The sequence below is a fragment of the Durio zibethinus genome, chromosome 3 (assembly GCF_047325235.1).
Source record: "Durio zibethinus cultivar Kanyao isolate XHJ-2024 chromosome 3, ASM4732523v1, whole genome shotgun sequence".
NCBI classification, from domain to species: Eukaryota; Viridiplantae; Streptophyta; class Magnoliopsida; order Malvales; family Malvaceae; genus Durio; species Durio zibethinus.
Genome location: NC_143164.1, coordinates 3159544 through 3175233, shown reverse-complemented (window position 1 = coordinate 3175233; position 15690 = coordinate 3159544). Strand labels below are relative to the sequence as shown.

Sequence of the window (15690 nt, the reverse complement as noted above, 5' to 3'; positions counted from 1 at the left end):
TCTTCTGCCTGTCCATGCATGCTGGGACGTTGCAGAAGATTACCAGGGACCTTCGGCTCGAGAATTATCACTTTCTTTAAAGAAGAAAGCTCTAGCTATGAAATTAACACCTCAGAAATTTGGCCTAGTAACAATACCAGTAATATCATGTTCAATGTAAACTACCTGCCTCTCATTTACAATTGGAAAGGAGCTTAAAATTTGCTGCATTATAGTTAGTGCATTCATCTTGAAAGAGATCCTCTAACACGATGGAATCTCTTCTTCAGTTAAGTTATAGAGAAGAACAGATTAGTATTCACTGGTTTTGTCAGATAGACCATTAAACCATTCTGATTGTAGTGAAACATGAATGGTTAAAAGCTCCTAAGTTCTATGTATCCCACAAGTCCGTGACGCTGACTCCAGGGTCTGACAGGAACCAGTAATCATCATCAATCTGCTAAAGATAGATAAAATTAAGTCAGTCAAATTTCCTTCAGCTTGTTGCTTGCACATTTATGACTTCCAAGAAAAGAAAACGAACTTAAAACGAGTACTGCAAAGCCTTCAAATAGACTTACATCACTGACTGAAGGAATTATCTTCCGAATCCCATATGCCTCAGGGCAAAGCAAATCGACTGTTTTAGAAGAGTTGTTTTGACTAGCTTTGTCTTCTGAAGACAGCTCTGGACATTGCACTCCACACAGACCATAACTACAAGATGCATCCACCGATTTATCCGGTTTGACAGTTATATCCTCAACTTGACCTTCATATTTGCTACAATCCAGCATGTAACAGTTATCGTAAAAGGCTAAAAGCATGCAGCAGAAGAAGTGTGGTGGGGGCAAAGAATTCTAAAAACCCCCAAACAAATTCAAGTATTTGTAAATATTTGCAAGCATGTGAAATTACATGATAAACACACCTCAGGAGGTACAGATCAATTGGTCCGTTATGACTTCTGACAATCATTTTATACTGCCTTTGTTGATAACCAATATCCTGATTATGAATAAATGCAGCTAACCAATCAGACTCTAATGCATTATAGAAGTTTAAAACCCATTTCACCAGACAGCTCACCTCATCAGGATCAGGAACTTCAATATAAGTATTGTCGGGAGCTTTAATTGCAAAAACTGTTTGATTCTGTAGGAATAACGCATAATCAGATAGTAAGCAAAAAATTTTCTATCACATAAGATTTAATTCCAAAGGAATTCCATTGTATGGATAACTGACCTGGAAGCATGGAAGGCTCATTATGTCTTCCTCCGTCAAAAAAAGACACCTTACAGTTCAGGTATGCAAATAAAATCAGAAAAATTAAATCAAACTATCTGAAACTGAGATCAAAATGTCAAGTAGAAGGGAGTATACTTTTGATAATTTGCATCTTCATCCAGAGACCTCAGACTCCCTTGCTTTTCTCTGTAGAGAAAACATAATAACAGCTTAAAGCACTGAATAAATTTAAAAAAAATAATAAGAAAACTCTCAACATCCTACTTTTCCAGACCTTATGTACTCATCAAGCCTGCATTCTTCAGCATATAAACTTTGAATCTCAACCTGTAATGAAACCAATTACAATAAACAGTTAGAAAAGCCAGGTAGAACCTCACTTGTATATTCCATGTTAGCACCCATGACAATAGAATTATGCTGGTATACATACTACAAGGAAAAAGACAAGAAACAGATGGAAATGATACAACATGCATCAATATAAAAGAAACTAACTACAAGGAGAACCAAAAGACAGTAATGTGGTATGCACCTTTAACCTAGTAACTTGATCAGCCAACTCCTTTGACCCCATATCATCAGATCTCCTGTTTACAAGGCCTACAGGCTATTATCACTTTATAATTTTGCATAGAAACACTCAAGAAAGATAATGCATGATTACCTCCAACATATGTGGTTCTTCGAAGTTTTCTCTATCAATCCAATTCCTTCAAGAACATTTGTGATATCATATATCCTTCTCTTTTGGACCTGTTAAAACCAAGAGAACAAACAAGACACAAAGATGATATAAAGAATTTGTCAGGAATCAAGCATCAATAAGTCAATTTCTTTCACTACAATGGGCAGTAGATGTAGTGTTGAAACAATTTCATAAAAAATTGCTTTGATAACAGTCATGATTCAGTTAATGGATTAATGAGTTATTGTATTGGAAACCGAAGCTTTCTAAAGTTCTAGAACATAAGCAACTAAAATCTTACAAAGGACATGATCTTTAAAAAAAAAAAGAAAGAAAGAAGTAGAAACGGGAAGACAGAAATCTTACAAGAGACACATATTTTATACCTCTAACACTTCAGCAGTATGATTCAAATCAAGGGTTCCATCCTTGGCCTCCATGATCAAGTTCACAAACTTCTTTGTCAACAAGCCTGCCAACAAAGATGAAGCCATCCAATCAACAATGCATAAGTGCAATCATTTTTATAAGCAAAGAAATTGAAGGGGAGAAGTATTGAAAATATAAACCAACCTAAAGAACTGTCATATCGACAGTTACCAGCCACATTCAGTCCATTGGGCAACTCTGCAAGGAAGACCGGTTGAAGCACAACTCGGGGCATGGCAACGAAAATAACTCCATAATAAATGTCTGTTTATGTAACACTAGCAGTTATCAAATAACAATACCGGCATTTGATTTCTGAGCTCCAGACTTGGCATTCTTCTTAGTCTTTGCTTTGCTATTATGCTTACCACCGTTGTGAAGCTCGGGGTTAAGGAAAGGATGTTTAACGACTTTTCCATGACCAGAAACGTCTGCTCTTCCACTTGTCTGAGCCTCGACATTCTCTCTTTCTTTCGTTTGCTTCAACTGCTAACACCCGTTACAATGTTTCATCACAAAAATTACTTATCAAATAATAGTTGAAAATTCCACATCAAATGCAACTAGATTGAGTTTTTAATAAGCTTTATTGTCTCCAACGGGCTCATCAATAACGAAAACAATTCAACCTAAAACCCTCAACAGGAATTAAAGTTCCTATGCAAAAATTTGAACAATAAATGCCCTAAAAACGATTTCAAACGCATATAACTAACATCTCAATTAACAACGTAATATACAAACTCTCCAATAATCGAACTTATAATACAAATTGAACTGAAAACGAATGAGCTAAGCATCAAAGCTTAAAAAGAGATATATATATATCTATATATATGAAAAAAATTGAAAGAAAATCGAAAACAATGGGGAAGAAACTCACGGAGTGGACGAGACGAGTATTAGTGTGATCAAAAGAGGAGAAGAGGAGAGGTGGCCTCCCTAATTGTGTAGGAAACATTCGTTTGCCATAAGACAACGACTGGTTCTGATTTTGATTGCTTTCGGTGCTTAGAGACTGTGAATGAGAATGGAGCAGCTGAAACTGAAATTGCGAAGGATGGTGTGCGCGGCTCGGATCATCGCTCGGATTCGCCATCATCGCCAGCTTTTCCTTTTCCTTCTGGAGAGAAAGGGAAAAGGGAGGGAGGCACGGATTCCAGAGAAGGGTTTGAGCAAATTGAAAAAACAAGAGGAGAGAGAGAGAGAGAGCAAACAGCGGGAAGGAGGAAAAGGGCAGGATTGAGAAAAGCGGAGAGTTCGAATCCGTCCGGCCCGCCTTTTGGCTACCCGGCAATTTGACTATTAGGCCTAATGGGCATAGGGTTCCCTTCTTTAAGGTTTTCCAATCCAACGAAGAATGCGGCCTAGTCCATTTTTAGAAGTATCTCAGACTAATTGGGCCAAGCCCATTTTCGTTCGATATTGGAGTTCCGCAGCCATTATCATTTCATTTTCCCCTTCCAATTTTTGACATTATAAAATGTATGAGCTTCAACATTTGAGCTGTTTGATATCGACATTATAAAATGTATGAGCTTCAACTTTTGAGCTGTTTGATATCGAAAAAGAAGTGCATATTTGGCATTCCAAATATTAGAATTGGAAACAAAATCCAAGCAGTTACAACTAGAAGACCTAACAAATCGAATACTTATATTTTTTTAAAATATTAACAATTCATATATTTATTTCATATTTTACATGAAAATTACATATCATAATTTATATTCATACAAAAATATAAAAAATATTTTGAGTTTTTCAATTTCATATATAATTTTTGTTAAAATTTTAAATCGTATAATTTTTATATCTTTTTTCGTTTTATTTTTATATTATATGATTGTTTCGTGTTTTAAATTATCAAGTTTCACTACAACAAAGAAGACAGGGAAAAAAGTGATAAAGAACGAACACCACTGCATTTTTACAGATTTCGACTTCTTGAACAATAGAAGATAAAAATGCCTATGATAATACATTTGATGAAACTGGTTTTTGGCTTGAAAATAAGCAAAACCATTGCTGAGTCACTAATACACATGAAATTTTCCTTTGAGTTTTCAGGAACTACGATTGACTTGTACAGGTCCGAGTCCCGCTTAGTATGTAACCGCCAGATCCACTCATCTGCATGCAGGGATGGGTTCTTGATGGAAGAACCTGCATGATAACATTAAATGACTGCATCTTATTCTCACAAATAAAGCATCAGATATTTTCAAATGTAACTCTAATTGGGACTGATAATACTACAATAAAGGAACAAGGAAACAATAAAATTCATATAGAAAAATATTTTTAAGGCAGGAGAGAGGGTAACCTGATATTCGCGCAACCAAGGTTCCGAAATTTGTAACCCGATTGCCATTTTCTCAAGTTGCAGATTGTGCATGCATGTTGCAAGAGGCTGCATGTAAACAAATAGTTTGATCAAATTAATTGTCTAAAGAGTGAATGGTACCAAATTTTTACCCACAACAGTAGAAAAATTCATTCGAAAGGGGAAACTAATAACTACCAACTAGACTTTTCACAAAGGAAATATTGTAACTATCAATTTTCTACATACATGGAAGTCTAATTTGGTTCATATCAGGATTTAAAGATTAGCAATCAAATAGAAAATTAAAGCAAATGACCTGCAGATACTGGTGATAGATTGCAAAAGGAGCTGAGTATGATAGAAGGGGCAGCAGTTCCTTAACTAAGCTCCAAGCATCCTTCTCTGGTGCAGCAATGATTAGGCTACACAAAGACATTGAAAGTAAGAATCATGGAATTATATGATTCTTAGTTTAATAAAGCAATTTTTTACTTCTATAGCTGTAAGTACCTAGAGAAACCATTTTCTTTCCATAACTGAATGGCTTCTTTTGGAGCCTTGTCTCCAGCTTTTGGGGCTTTGCAAGTTTTGCTTGCTCTAGAAAGTTTATTCTCAGGAACAAGATCCGCAACACCATTTTCGGATGAAAGATGAACCTCTTCCGTGCTAACTGATAAGGATGTTTCCTCCTAAAGAAAGCATTGTGATACATTTAGGGGGGCTTCAGAAAAAGAATAAACTTAATAACAGGGGAGCATGACTAACATTAGATTGACTCTCCACAGTACAGACATCTTCATGCTGGTTGACTTGCTGACCACTTCCATTTTGGGCTAAACAAAGGTCGTTGAGTGAACACAGCAAAGTTCTGAAACAAATAGGAAGTAAGAAAACATTTTGGATACCATGATTCATGAACGTAATTCTGTATTTGTATCTGAGCTGTGTATGGGAGTCAGTAAAAAAGAAAAGAGAAGTGGCTCGTAAAGGAAAATGCTCCTAGAAAATGAGATAATAATAACTAGCTTTTACTTGGATTTATAAGATAATATAAATTTAGGAAAGTCAAAAACTGGTGGTGTACCTCTTGCAAATTTCATTACTGAAGTTGAACATCCTTATTATCTCCATAGGATAGGGTGTCCCTCCAATATAAGTATTGCACACGCTACCTGTACCTGCTGACCAAAGGTATCTTCAATAACCAGACAATAGGTCCAACATTGCTGTATTACAGTTGAAATAACCACAACAAAGAAACTCTGGGTATAAAAAGCTTTAAAGTGCATTTCAAAGACTACATTGCTTATGATAGTTGAAAACGTTTAAAAATTTTAAACGTGATTGCTAATAATACAAAAATGAATGTAAAATATTACCATATTTTATTAGCAATAGCACACTGCTCTTTATCATGATAAGTCTTGTGGTTCCAGTTACAAAATTCAAATGACTCTAGGAAATTAAACAAGTTCCATACCTCCTAAACGCTCTGCCACAGCACCAGTAAGAAGTCCACCTACCATATCTACTACAAGGACATCTGAGTTTGCAGTAATGTTAGCCATTGAAAGCAACAGGGAAAACGCATCCAATCGCAAAAATCTGAATCATAGGCAAGGAAGAACAAAAGAATTCTAATTGATATGTTTGTGTAAATGATCAAAACATAGTTACCACCATATGATAATTACCCAATTCGAGCTGGATATTTCTTGAAGTATGCCTCACATATACTGATACAAAGTGGCAAAACGCACATCAGCAAAGCGAGACAAGATAAAAACCACATCTCAGAAAAGCCGCTTGAGTTAAGAATCACACAATTACCTTCGAGCAGAAGGTCGTCTGAGAAGAACTCTGGGTGCATATTTCTTTTGCTTCTTAAGCCTATACTTTTCCTGCAGATAAAACACAAAAATACTTATTAGTCTACCAAGCCAGACTATATTCAAGATTGCTACCCATTGAAAAATGTCTGAGCATGATGTGAACTAACCTGCGAGAACTGTGTTTTCTTTTCAAAAGTAGAACTGTTAGCAATGAGAGCCTCAACAATTTCATTCCCAGTTGTCCCCTGTCTGCATCATAAGAGAATAAGCAATCAGTGAAGCTTCATGTACACAAAAAGCCTACAACTTACCACAAACAAGAAAAAAAAAAAAACAAAGTTTCTCACCTCCGCATTGCGTCTATATCTTCACCGGTGAGGCTTTGGGCTTGATTGTTATCAATTATTGCTCGGTTGTCTCGGGATTCTTCTTGTAATCGACAACCTCCTTCATCTTCAACATTATTCTCTGCGAAATACTATCCTTTTAGAATGACCCTGAAATCAACTAAAGCAAAGCAAAAGATTAAGCCATAAAAAAGAACAAACCTTCAGTGGGGGGAATAAAGCGGGAAAGATAAGGCCTTTCCTTTCCGCTTTCAAGTTGAAACCGAGACCCAAAGGGACATCCAATCAAAGGTTGCAAAGAGCATGTCTTGTTCCCAATTTTCAAGGTTCTGCAACAATTTTCATTAACCAAATTAAAGAATTATATTTAATACTAGTATTTCAGTAAAGCAATTGTTTAAAAAAAGGCAGCTTACGAGCCGGCAGAGAGACGAGCGAAAACAAGGCGATCGCCATCGTTGATGTCGAGCAATACGTTGCAACCTTCCCAGGTTACACTACGATTTTGAATCGTGTCCGATTGAGGTTTATTTTCGGACATGTCGGATCCTTTATTTTGCTGGTGTTGAAAAGAATAGGATAAATAATTAAATTTACAAAACAGAAAATGAAAAGGAAAACTTCAGTTACTTAGGATTTAGGTTTTGTAGAACATAATCTAAGTAGTTGGCATTCCAATTTTCCCTAAAACTACACAAGTCCTTAACGTCTAGGGTTTAAGCAAAAAGTTTTAATGGCTAAACACAGAACGAATTGACGATGATGTTCGTGTTTGGATCTGAATCCCTAGACGAACCCAACTCAAAACAAATGGAAGTCCAAATTTGGCCCGGAAACACGGCCCATTTGTCAGTCTTTAAGGTTATATTGATTCTAAAGAGACATGGAGGAGCCACAGTGGAAACACATAAGAGCAGCTGTTTGGTCAGTTTCTAATATATATATATAGACGGTATTGAAGCCAAGCAAACCCCATGTTGCACATGCCAAAAAAACGATTCCATCACTATAGCTTGTACGAGTAATTTATATGCAAGTTTCTTCTTACAAATTAGGGAGATTTTTTCATTAACTTGTTAAGATATAACATGTGTTGAGCACACCTGTAAACTTCTCATTGCTACCCAATATAATATTTGAGATTTGCTTCCGTTCTCATAATTGGCAATTAATTTTTGTGGTCTACGAAATAAAGGAAATAAGTTGAAGATGAAATTCTGTCCAAATTTGCCATAAGGTAGACAATGAAGTGATTTCTGTGAACTTTTATTGTATGACTCATAAAACATCCACAGCCTGCTTATGCCTTATGCTGCTAGACGTGTATACAAAAGAAATATGAAACCTCACAAAAAGAACAAGTAAAATTTAGTTGATAATTATTGTTGGATCTGAAAGTATTACTTTCGAACTATTGGAATTCTTCAGGGACTTCGTGGTAATGCAATTTCTGGGCTTCCTCTTTTCTTGGAAAATATCCCTCCAATCAGAGGGATCAATGGCTTCTTCTTCTTCTTTCTTAGTGAAGGGTGTCTCTCGAGCTTTTCGACTCCTTGTGGAACAGTAACTTGAGCCAAAGAAGGTGGGTTTGCAAATGTAACGTATCTCTTCTTTTGAAACTCTGTTGTTACTTCATTAGATGTTTGTGTTTTTTTTACTTCAAATTTTGTCGAGTCTGGGACAATCTTGACATCTTCGATCTCAAACTCCATCATTAGTTTCTCGGTTTCTCGTTCCTTCATATGCTGCAGCTCTCTCTTTTTTCGTTCCAGCTCTTCTTTTAAAGAACAGAGGCAATTTGCCATTAGCAAACTCTCTTCTCTGGCCTTTTGAAGGTTATGTTTTGTCTCCTCCAGCTCAGCTGTAACAGTTCCTAGCCTGGAAGGTCCATTTCCACTTGTTTCACCATGCATCTGTCAGAAATGAACATAGTAAACTAGTTAATTTAGATGACAACATGATGTGATATAAACAATTCCAAACTTCAACTGATGGATTTAGAAGACTATTGCTTGCTTGCTTGTTGGATAATCTTCCCTTTCCAAAGTTTTAACAATATATTCTAGAACGGGAATGGAGATATCTTCATCAAGAGTCAGAGATTGATTCCTTAAAAAAGCTTAAGTACCCTAATAATTATTATATTCTATACTATTACACCAAACTAATTTTATTTCTACACCTTTATTCCATCACATGATAAAGCCAAAAACTATAGAGAGTACAACAGCTTAACTATAACACTTTCACTCAGCCACAAGCAAGCATATCTCAGACAATATATAAACAGTTTTTATTTGATTTAGCATGTAGAAGATAGCATACATAACTCTTCTCAATCTTGAATTCGGGCCCAAAACGAAAAAAAAATAAGGGAATTCGGGGTAGAAACACCACCGTAAGGATCTTTGATCAAGAAAATTTGAAGGGCAAAACAAAATATTCAGCTTTGATAATAACCGGTATTTGTACTTGGTTCTTATTAGAATTACATCATTGTCACATGAGATTAAGGGTTTTCAGTGTTGCAAAGTGGGAACCTCAAATCAAATACCAAACAAAGAAAGAGGAATTAGAATCAGGTCGAATTTACCTCCTTGAGCTTGGTGGCATAAAGTTCACCAGCTAAAACTTTCTCTCCGAACAAGGCAACGGCTTCTCTAACCGACCTGAATGGTGCCCTGGTATCGATTTCTGCCCTCTTGATCATCACAACTCCCCCTTCACAGTCCATGCTCATGAACTTTGGCAAAGAAATGAAGACGAACCCTGTTAACTAGGATATTTGAGAGAGAAGAATGGAGAGTTTGGTTACAAGTAGCTAAATGTTGATAGATATGGGGAGCAAAAGAAATATCGTCGGAAGGGAGCTTCGTTACTTCGCGTCCACTTCACTGGAATTCTGTTTATATTGGAAGGTGAAGCTGGATGGGCTTTGGTCTTGTAAAATTTCGGCTCACGCCTATTTTGTTTGGCGCAAGAGAGGGACTCTTTAACTACAATACCCATCCTACCTAAGGGCCCACTATCTAACACTTTCAGTTTCAGGGCCCTTCTGTACATTGTTTTATTGTAAGTAAATTGCCTAATTTTTCCTTTTCCTAATGAATCCCCCAAAGGCATAGCCCATTTGAGACCCTTTTGGTTTCATTTTGAATTGTCCATTTTTGGTGTCAAGTCAATATGGGTGGCCTACTATTCAATTTACATCCAAATGCATATAACAAGGATCCATTTTTAATCAACCTCAACCACTATCTGCTAGAAGTGTAATTTACAAAAAAAAAAAAATTACTCTCTTATCTTGTAATCCAATCGCATATGAGAATATCCCAAGGAGGACAAATAAAAAACAGCCTGAAAGTGGGATTGACCGAACAACAACAAAGCAGAGATGTTGTGTTTACATTTTCTTGTCCACCCGAATCCCCCGACAAGCCCAACTCTCCTGTGTCTAAAAACCATCTGCGAGGTAAAGAAACCGTTAGGTTGTTAGTTGTCAGTTTGTCACACTACTTATTATTATTAAATGGAAAAACATTTTTAGAATAATTATTTCTTTTTATAATAAATAAATTTTAGAACCTAACTGTTCAAGCTTTCCCATTAATGACTTCTTTTTCATTTTCAACCTTTCAAAAAGATTTTACAACACTTTTTTCTTTCTTCCGGTTTTTGAACTTAACCGTTAGCCGCAATGTCGGTCATGGCAACCGCAACTGGAACATCACCAGCTGTTGGATCGTTCTACATCAGACGATCCACTAGGGGGGTGCCTCGGTTGAGGATGGCCGTCCGATCTAGCGCCATTTCAGCGGTTCCCCCCATCTTGACCAAGATACAGAAAGACTGTGCCACTCCCCTGCCAGTTCTTCGCCACGTTTCGGACTCCATGTCTGCTGATATCCGTGCTGGCCTTGCTGTTGATGGCGGTAGCGATCTCCAGATGATCCTCAGCTACGTTGATAGCTTGCCTACTGGGTACGTTCTTTCAAAAGGTTCAATGTTTTAACTTCGTTTTGCTTTAACTTGGTTTTCTTATTTAAGCTGAAAAAACAGAGTTATGTTGTTGAAAGGAACGAGAAAGGATTGTTTTATGCGTTGGATCTTGGGGGAACCAACTTTCGGGTGCTGAGGATTCAGTTAGGTGGGAAAGATGAGCGCGTGATCGCCACTGAATTTGAGCAAGTTTCCATCCCGCAAGAACTCATGTTTGCTACCTCCGAGGTCTGCTCCTTTTTGTGTGTGTTTTTAAGAGCATTGAATCTCTTATAGACATTTTTTGTTTCTGTTTTTCTTGTTAAATGTGTATGTTTTGATGCTGTAGGAGCTATTGGATTTTATTGCTTCTGTGCTGGCAAATTTTGCACAAAAAGAAGGTGGAAAGTTTCACTTACCTCCTGGGAGGAAAAGGGAAATTGGATTCACTTTTTCATTCCCTGTGAAGCAGACATCAATTGATTCTGGAATACTAATTAAGTGGACCAAGGGTTTTGCAGTTTCAGGAACGGTTTGTATTCTATTTTTTTTTCTTGGGTTTGAGGCTTTAAGTTCAGAGCCATGACATTTGTACTGTCAATAATAGTGCAGTAGATATTAACTCAACTGATTGAATCTTGGGTGGTAGTAAAATTTGTTATTAAAGTTAGTGCTACTTGGGCTTTTACATTCATTCACATTCTTGCATGTTTAAAATCTCTATGCAGGCCGGAAAAGATGTTGTTGCTTGCTTGAATGAAGCTATGGATAGGAAAGGATTAGATATGCGAGTGTCTGCCATGGTATGTTCTCCTTATGCATTGAAAATTCTTCTAGATCAATATAGAATCAGTTTCTAATTCATTCAGGCTTTGTAGGTGAATGATACGGTGGGAACCTTGGCTGGAGCTAGATACTGGGATGATGATGTTATGGTTGCTGTCATTTTGGGTACAGGAACAAATGCTTGCTATGTGGAACGGATGGATGCTATTCCTAAATTGCAAGGCGAGTTTTCTCCCTCTGGAAGAACGGTGAGTAAGAGTGTCTCCTATTTTCTCTCTATGTGCTTATTTTCTCATTCAAGATTTAAGGATATTCCCATTATACAGATTGTCAACCTTGAGTGGGGAGCATTCTCAAAAGGCCTTCCTTTAACGGTGTTTGATAGAGATATGGATGCTGCTAGCATCAATCCTGGGGAACAGGCAAACACAAAGTTTCTATCATATTATTCTATGTTAACTCCTACCAGTCAAGTAGGCTCTATGATGTATCAATTATTGTTCATATGTTGTAGATATTTGAGAAGACAATCTCTGGAATGTACCTTGGTGAAATTGCACGAAGAGCTCTGCTGAGCATGGCTGAAGAAGGTTCTTTGTTTGGTGAATCCGTGCCCAAAAAACTATCCACGCCTTTTGTGCTCAGGTAATTTTTCTTCAAAGTGTCAGAGCAGGAATTTGAAACTTCATGTATGTATGCTGATGAATTTGAAAATTAACTCATTTAAGCATTAGAAATAACTCCATTTTACAGAGTACCGAGTAAAATTGCTTGATAACTCTTGCTGAATTATTTTCTGAATTGTGATCTGTAGAACCCCAGATTTATCTGCAATGCAGCAGGACAACACAGACGATCTGCAGACTGTTGGATCAATCCTATATGATGTAGCGGAGGTAAATTTCTTATCATTGCTCTACCCTTTTGAACTTCAGCTTCGATGTTCTGAAAATAATTCATTTATGGAAATTATATGTTAAATCATTTTCACCATGCACAATTCTTTTCCAATCTTGCAATCAGGTTGAGTCCAACCTAAATTCAAGGAAGGTAGTCCTAGAGGTTTGTGACACCATTGTGAGGCGAGCTGGACGTTTAGCTGGTGCTGGAATAGTGGGGATTCTCCAAAAGATAGAAGACGATTCAAAAGGTACCATCTTTGGAAAACGAACTGTAAAGCCTCCAATCCAATCACACACAGTGGAAGCAAAATCAAACAATAAATCAAACACACAAGAGACAACAATTTAACGTGGTTCGATCCAACTAACCTACATCCACGGATGAGAAACAAGATCCACTAGTTGTAGAGAATTACAAACATACATCATATCATCAATCTCACTCAACAATCAATACTCATAAGACACTCTCAATCTCCTCTAGTCCTATGAAGTATTCTCAACCCAAACAAACACAAACCCAAACTCTTGTGCACCCTTTCAACACAACCAAACATATACCCATATGTTCTCATACATCATATCTACGTGGATCCTCTTAGTCTCCTTTACTCCACTCACAAACAAACATACACACCCATAAGATGTAGAGCCCCAATACTCCTATGGGGTGTCTATCCCACAAAACCCTACAACTCTCTTACATCTTTTTCTCATACCTAACCCTGTAGAGACTTCATCTATTTATAACCATACAAACTTACCCATTAAGAATCCCTCTCCTCTTAGAATTCTTCTCCTGTAAGTCAAACTTGCCTATTAAGAATCCCTTTCCTTTTAAAATTCTTCTCTTGCAAGTCAAACCTACCTATTAAGAATCTCCTTTCTCTTAGAATTCTTTTTTTGCAAGTCTTCTTGTCCATCAAGCAATATCTGACAAATTCCAAACAAATCTCTAATAAATCTCTTATGGGATTTGAGTCAATATTCCCAACAATCTCCACCTTGACTCAAATTCCATCAATCATCTGTTTTCATGCTAGACATGCTTGGCTCCACCTACAATTGAAGTCTTACAATTATCTTATCTTCTCTTGTGTCTTCACGCTTCATACAAACCAATCATCAATCTTCAAAATTTAAACTCGAACTCTTTTCTCGAATCGAGCTCTTCTAGAATTGCTTCTTCCCATGTCTCAAATCATGCACTTCCCAAACCTTTAGCTTTTCCCACATCTCTAACTTTCAGTTCTTTCACGTCTTGAACCTTCGGCTCTTTCCACATCTTGAATCTTCAACTCTTATCACATTTTAAATTTTCAGCTCTGATACCACCTGTTGGAGAACACCACAGCTCTGATACTTCTCATGTCTCAAACCATGCACTTCCCAAACCTTTAGCTCTTCCCACATCTCGAACTTTCAGCTCTTTCACGTCTCGAACCTTCGACTCTTTTCACATCTTGAATCTAACTCTTCTCACATTTTAAACCTTCAGCTCTGATACCACTTGTTGGGGAACACCACAGCTCTGATACCACTTGTTGGGGATCACCACAGCTTTGATACCACTTGTTGGGTTAAAAGCCTCCAATCCAATCACACACAGCGGAAGTAAAATCAAACAATAAATCAAACACACAAGAGACAACAAATTAATGTGGTTCGGTCTAATTAACCTACATCCACGGATGAAAAACAAGATCTACTAGTTGTAGAGAATTACAAACATACATCATATCATCAACCTCACTCAACAATCAATACTCATAAGACACTCTCAATCTCCTCTAGTCTTATGAAGTATTCTTAACTCAAACAAACACAAATCCAAATTCTTGTGCACCCTTTCAACACAACCAAATACATACCCATATGTTTTCATACATCATATCTACGTGGACCCTCTCAGTCTCTTCTAGTCCACTCACAAACAAACACACACACCTATAAGATGTAGAGCCCTAATACTCCTACGGTGTGTCTATCCCATAAAACCTTACAATTCTCTTAAATCTTTTTCTCATACCTAACTTTTACCTAATCCTGTAGAAACTTCACCTATTTATAACTATACAAACTTGTCCATTAAGAATCCCTCTCATCTTAGAAATTTTCTCCTGTAAGTCAAACTTGCCTATTAAGAATCTCTTTCCTTTTAAAATTTTTCTCTTGTAAGTCAAATTTACATATTAAAAATTTTCTTCTCTTAGAATTCTTCTTTTGCAAGTCTTCTTGTTCATCAAGTAATATCTGACAAATTTCAAACAAATCTCTAATAAATCTCTAACAAATTTCAAACAAATTTTTTATGAGATTTGAGTCAATATTTTCAACACTTTAATGATCATGGGTGGAGGCTTGTACGAACGCTACCCCAGTATAGAAGATACTTGAAAGAATCTGTAACAGAGCTTCTTGGACCCGAAACATCCCATCACATTGTCATAGAGCATTCAAAGGATGGCTCTGGGATTGGGGCTGCTCTCTTGGCTGCTACAAACTCCTAGTATGACCACAATTATTAGGCAAGTATGTCCATTATTGTAGTATCCACAAGTGAAATTATTGCCATGTAATTTTATCTTTCTAAAAGAAAAAACTGAAAAGTAGTTGCAATTTTGTAATGTAAGTGTAATAGCCATCTGGTTGAGACCAACAAGATCATGAAGAAAAGATTGTGAGTTCAGAAATTCAATCCAGGTTGAAATTCTGATGAGTATTTATGGAGCCAATAATAGTTAAATCAAAGACATTTTTATTCCATTTGTATCACCATTGTATGTGCTATTGTTCATATTTTTTGGCACAAAATTTTGATATATAAATCACAAGAAAATCATTGATAAACATGTGATAATCTTTTAATTTTACTCGTTAAATTAAACAAATTCAATCATAATATTATTTTTTTATTTTTACTGATAAATTTGATTTTTTTTTTTTACGAGGTGGAAAAATTACGTCTAAGTGAATTAACCTATATAAACTCTTTTGAGATTTGATTAATCTAAATCATGAAAAATAAACCTGTAATTTATCAGTAAAACATATCATCGGTTATAAACGACTTTAAAAAAAGCAGCACACGGGTTCTATCAGTCTGCGTCATTACACGCGTAGGTTTCCTTACCATCTTGTATAACTTTCAAACCTTCGAGTTAGC

General features: G+C 36.5%; 4 protein-coding genes across 4 annotated transcripts; 1 reads left to right on the top strand and 3 right to left on the bottom strand.

The window, feature by feature from the left end:
* Positions 1 to 191: 191 nt before the first annotated feature.
* Positions 192 to 3620, bottom strand: ATE2F2 (winged-helix DNA-binding transcription factor family protein). The gene is made up of 13 exons (XM_089758069.1): positions 3234 to 3620; positions 2653 to 2836; positions 2495 to 2548; positions 2308 to 2393; positions 1901 to 1989; positions 1769 to 1823; positions 1508 to 1560; positions 1369 to 1419; positions 1231 to 1279; positions 1072 to 1137; positions 914 to 990; positions 564 to 765; positions 192 to 439 (listed from the first exon to the last, which is right to left on the bottom strand). Exons 1-13 carry the CDS (start codon positions 3450 to 3452, stop codon positions 374 to 376), a joined length of 1251 nt encoding a protein of 416 aa, XP_089614195.1. The 5' UTR covers positions 3453 to 3620; the 3' UTR covers positions 192 to 373.
* A 633-nt stretch (positions 3621 to 4253) lies between these two features.
* On the bottom strand, positions 4254 to 7593 carry LOC111304483 (uncharacterized). The gene is made up of 13 exons (XM_022901158.2): positions 7275 to 7593; positions 7060 to 7187; positions 6859 to 6979; positions 6679 to 6760; positions 6510 to 6580; positions 6374 to 6415; positions 6160 to 6284; positions 5764 to 5857; positions 5445 to 5547; positions 5190 to 5368; positions 4996 to 5101; positions 4677 to 4763; positions 4254 to 4516 (listed from the first exon to the last, which is right to left on the bottom strand). Exons 1-13 carry the CDS (start codon positions 7397 to 7399, stop codon positions 4424 to 4426), a joined length of 1356 nt encoding a protein of 451 aa, XP_022756893.1. The 5' UTR covers positions 7400 to 7593; the 3' UTR covers positions 4254 to 4423.
* A 503-nt stretch (positions 7594 to 8096) lies between these two features.
* Positions 8097 to 9735, bottom strand: LOC111304581 (WEB family protein At1g75720-like). The gene is made up of 2 exons (XM_022901295.2): positions 9452 to 9735; positions 8097 to 8771 (listed from the first exon to the last, which is right to left on the bottom strand). Exons 1-2 carry the CDS (start codon positions 9596 to 9598, stop codon positions 8283 to 8285), a joined length of 636 nt encoding a protein of 211 aa, XP_022757030.2. The 5' UTR covers positions 9599 to 9735; the 3' UTR covers positions 8097 to 8282.
* A 397-nt stretch (positions 9736 to 10132) lies between these two features.
* LOC111306499 (hexokinase-2, chloroplastic-like) lies at positions 10133 to 15290 on the top strand. The gene is made up of 10 exons (XM_089758067.1): positions 10133 to 10330; positions 10551 to 10839; positions 10935 to 11085; positions 11186 to 11368; positions 11565 to 11639; positions 11715 to 11870; positions 11949 to 12044; positions 12137 to 12267; positions 12437 to 12518; positions 12646 to 15290. The coding sequence occupies exons 1-10, from the start codon at positions 10180 to 10182 to the stop codon at positions 12871 to 12873; spliced, it is 1542 nt and encodes a 513-aa protein (XP_089614193.1). The 5' UTR covers positions 10133 to 10179; the 3' UTR covers positions 12874 to 15290.
* The last annotated feature ends 400 nt before the right edge of the window (positions 15291 to 15690 follow it).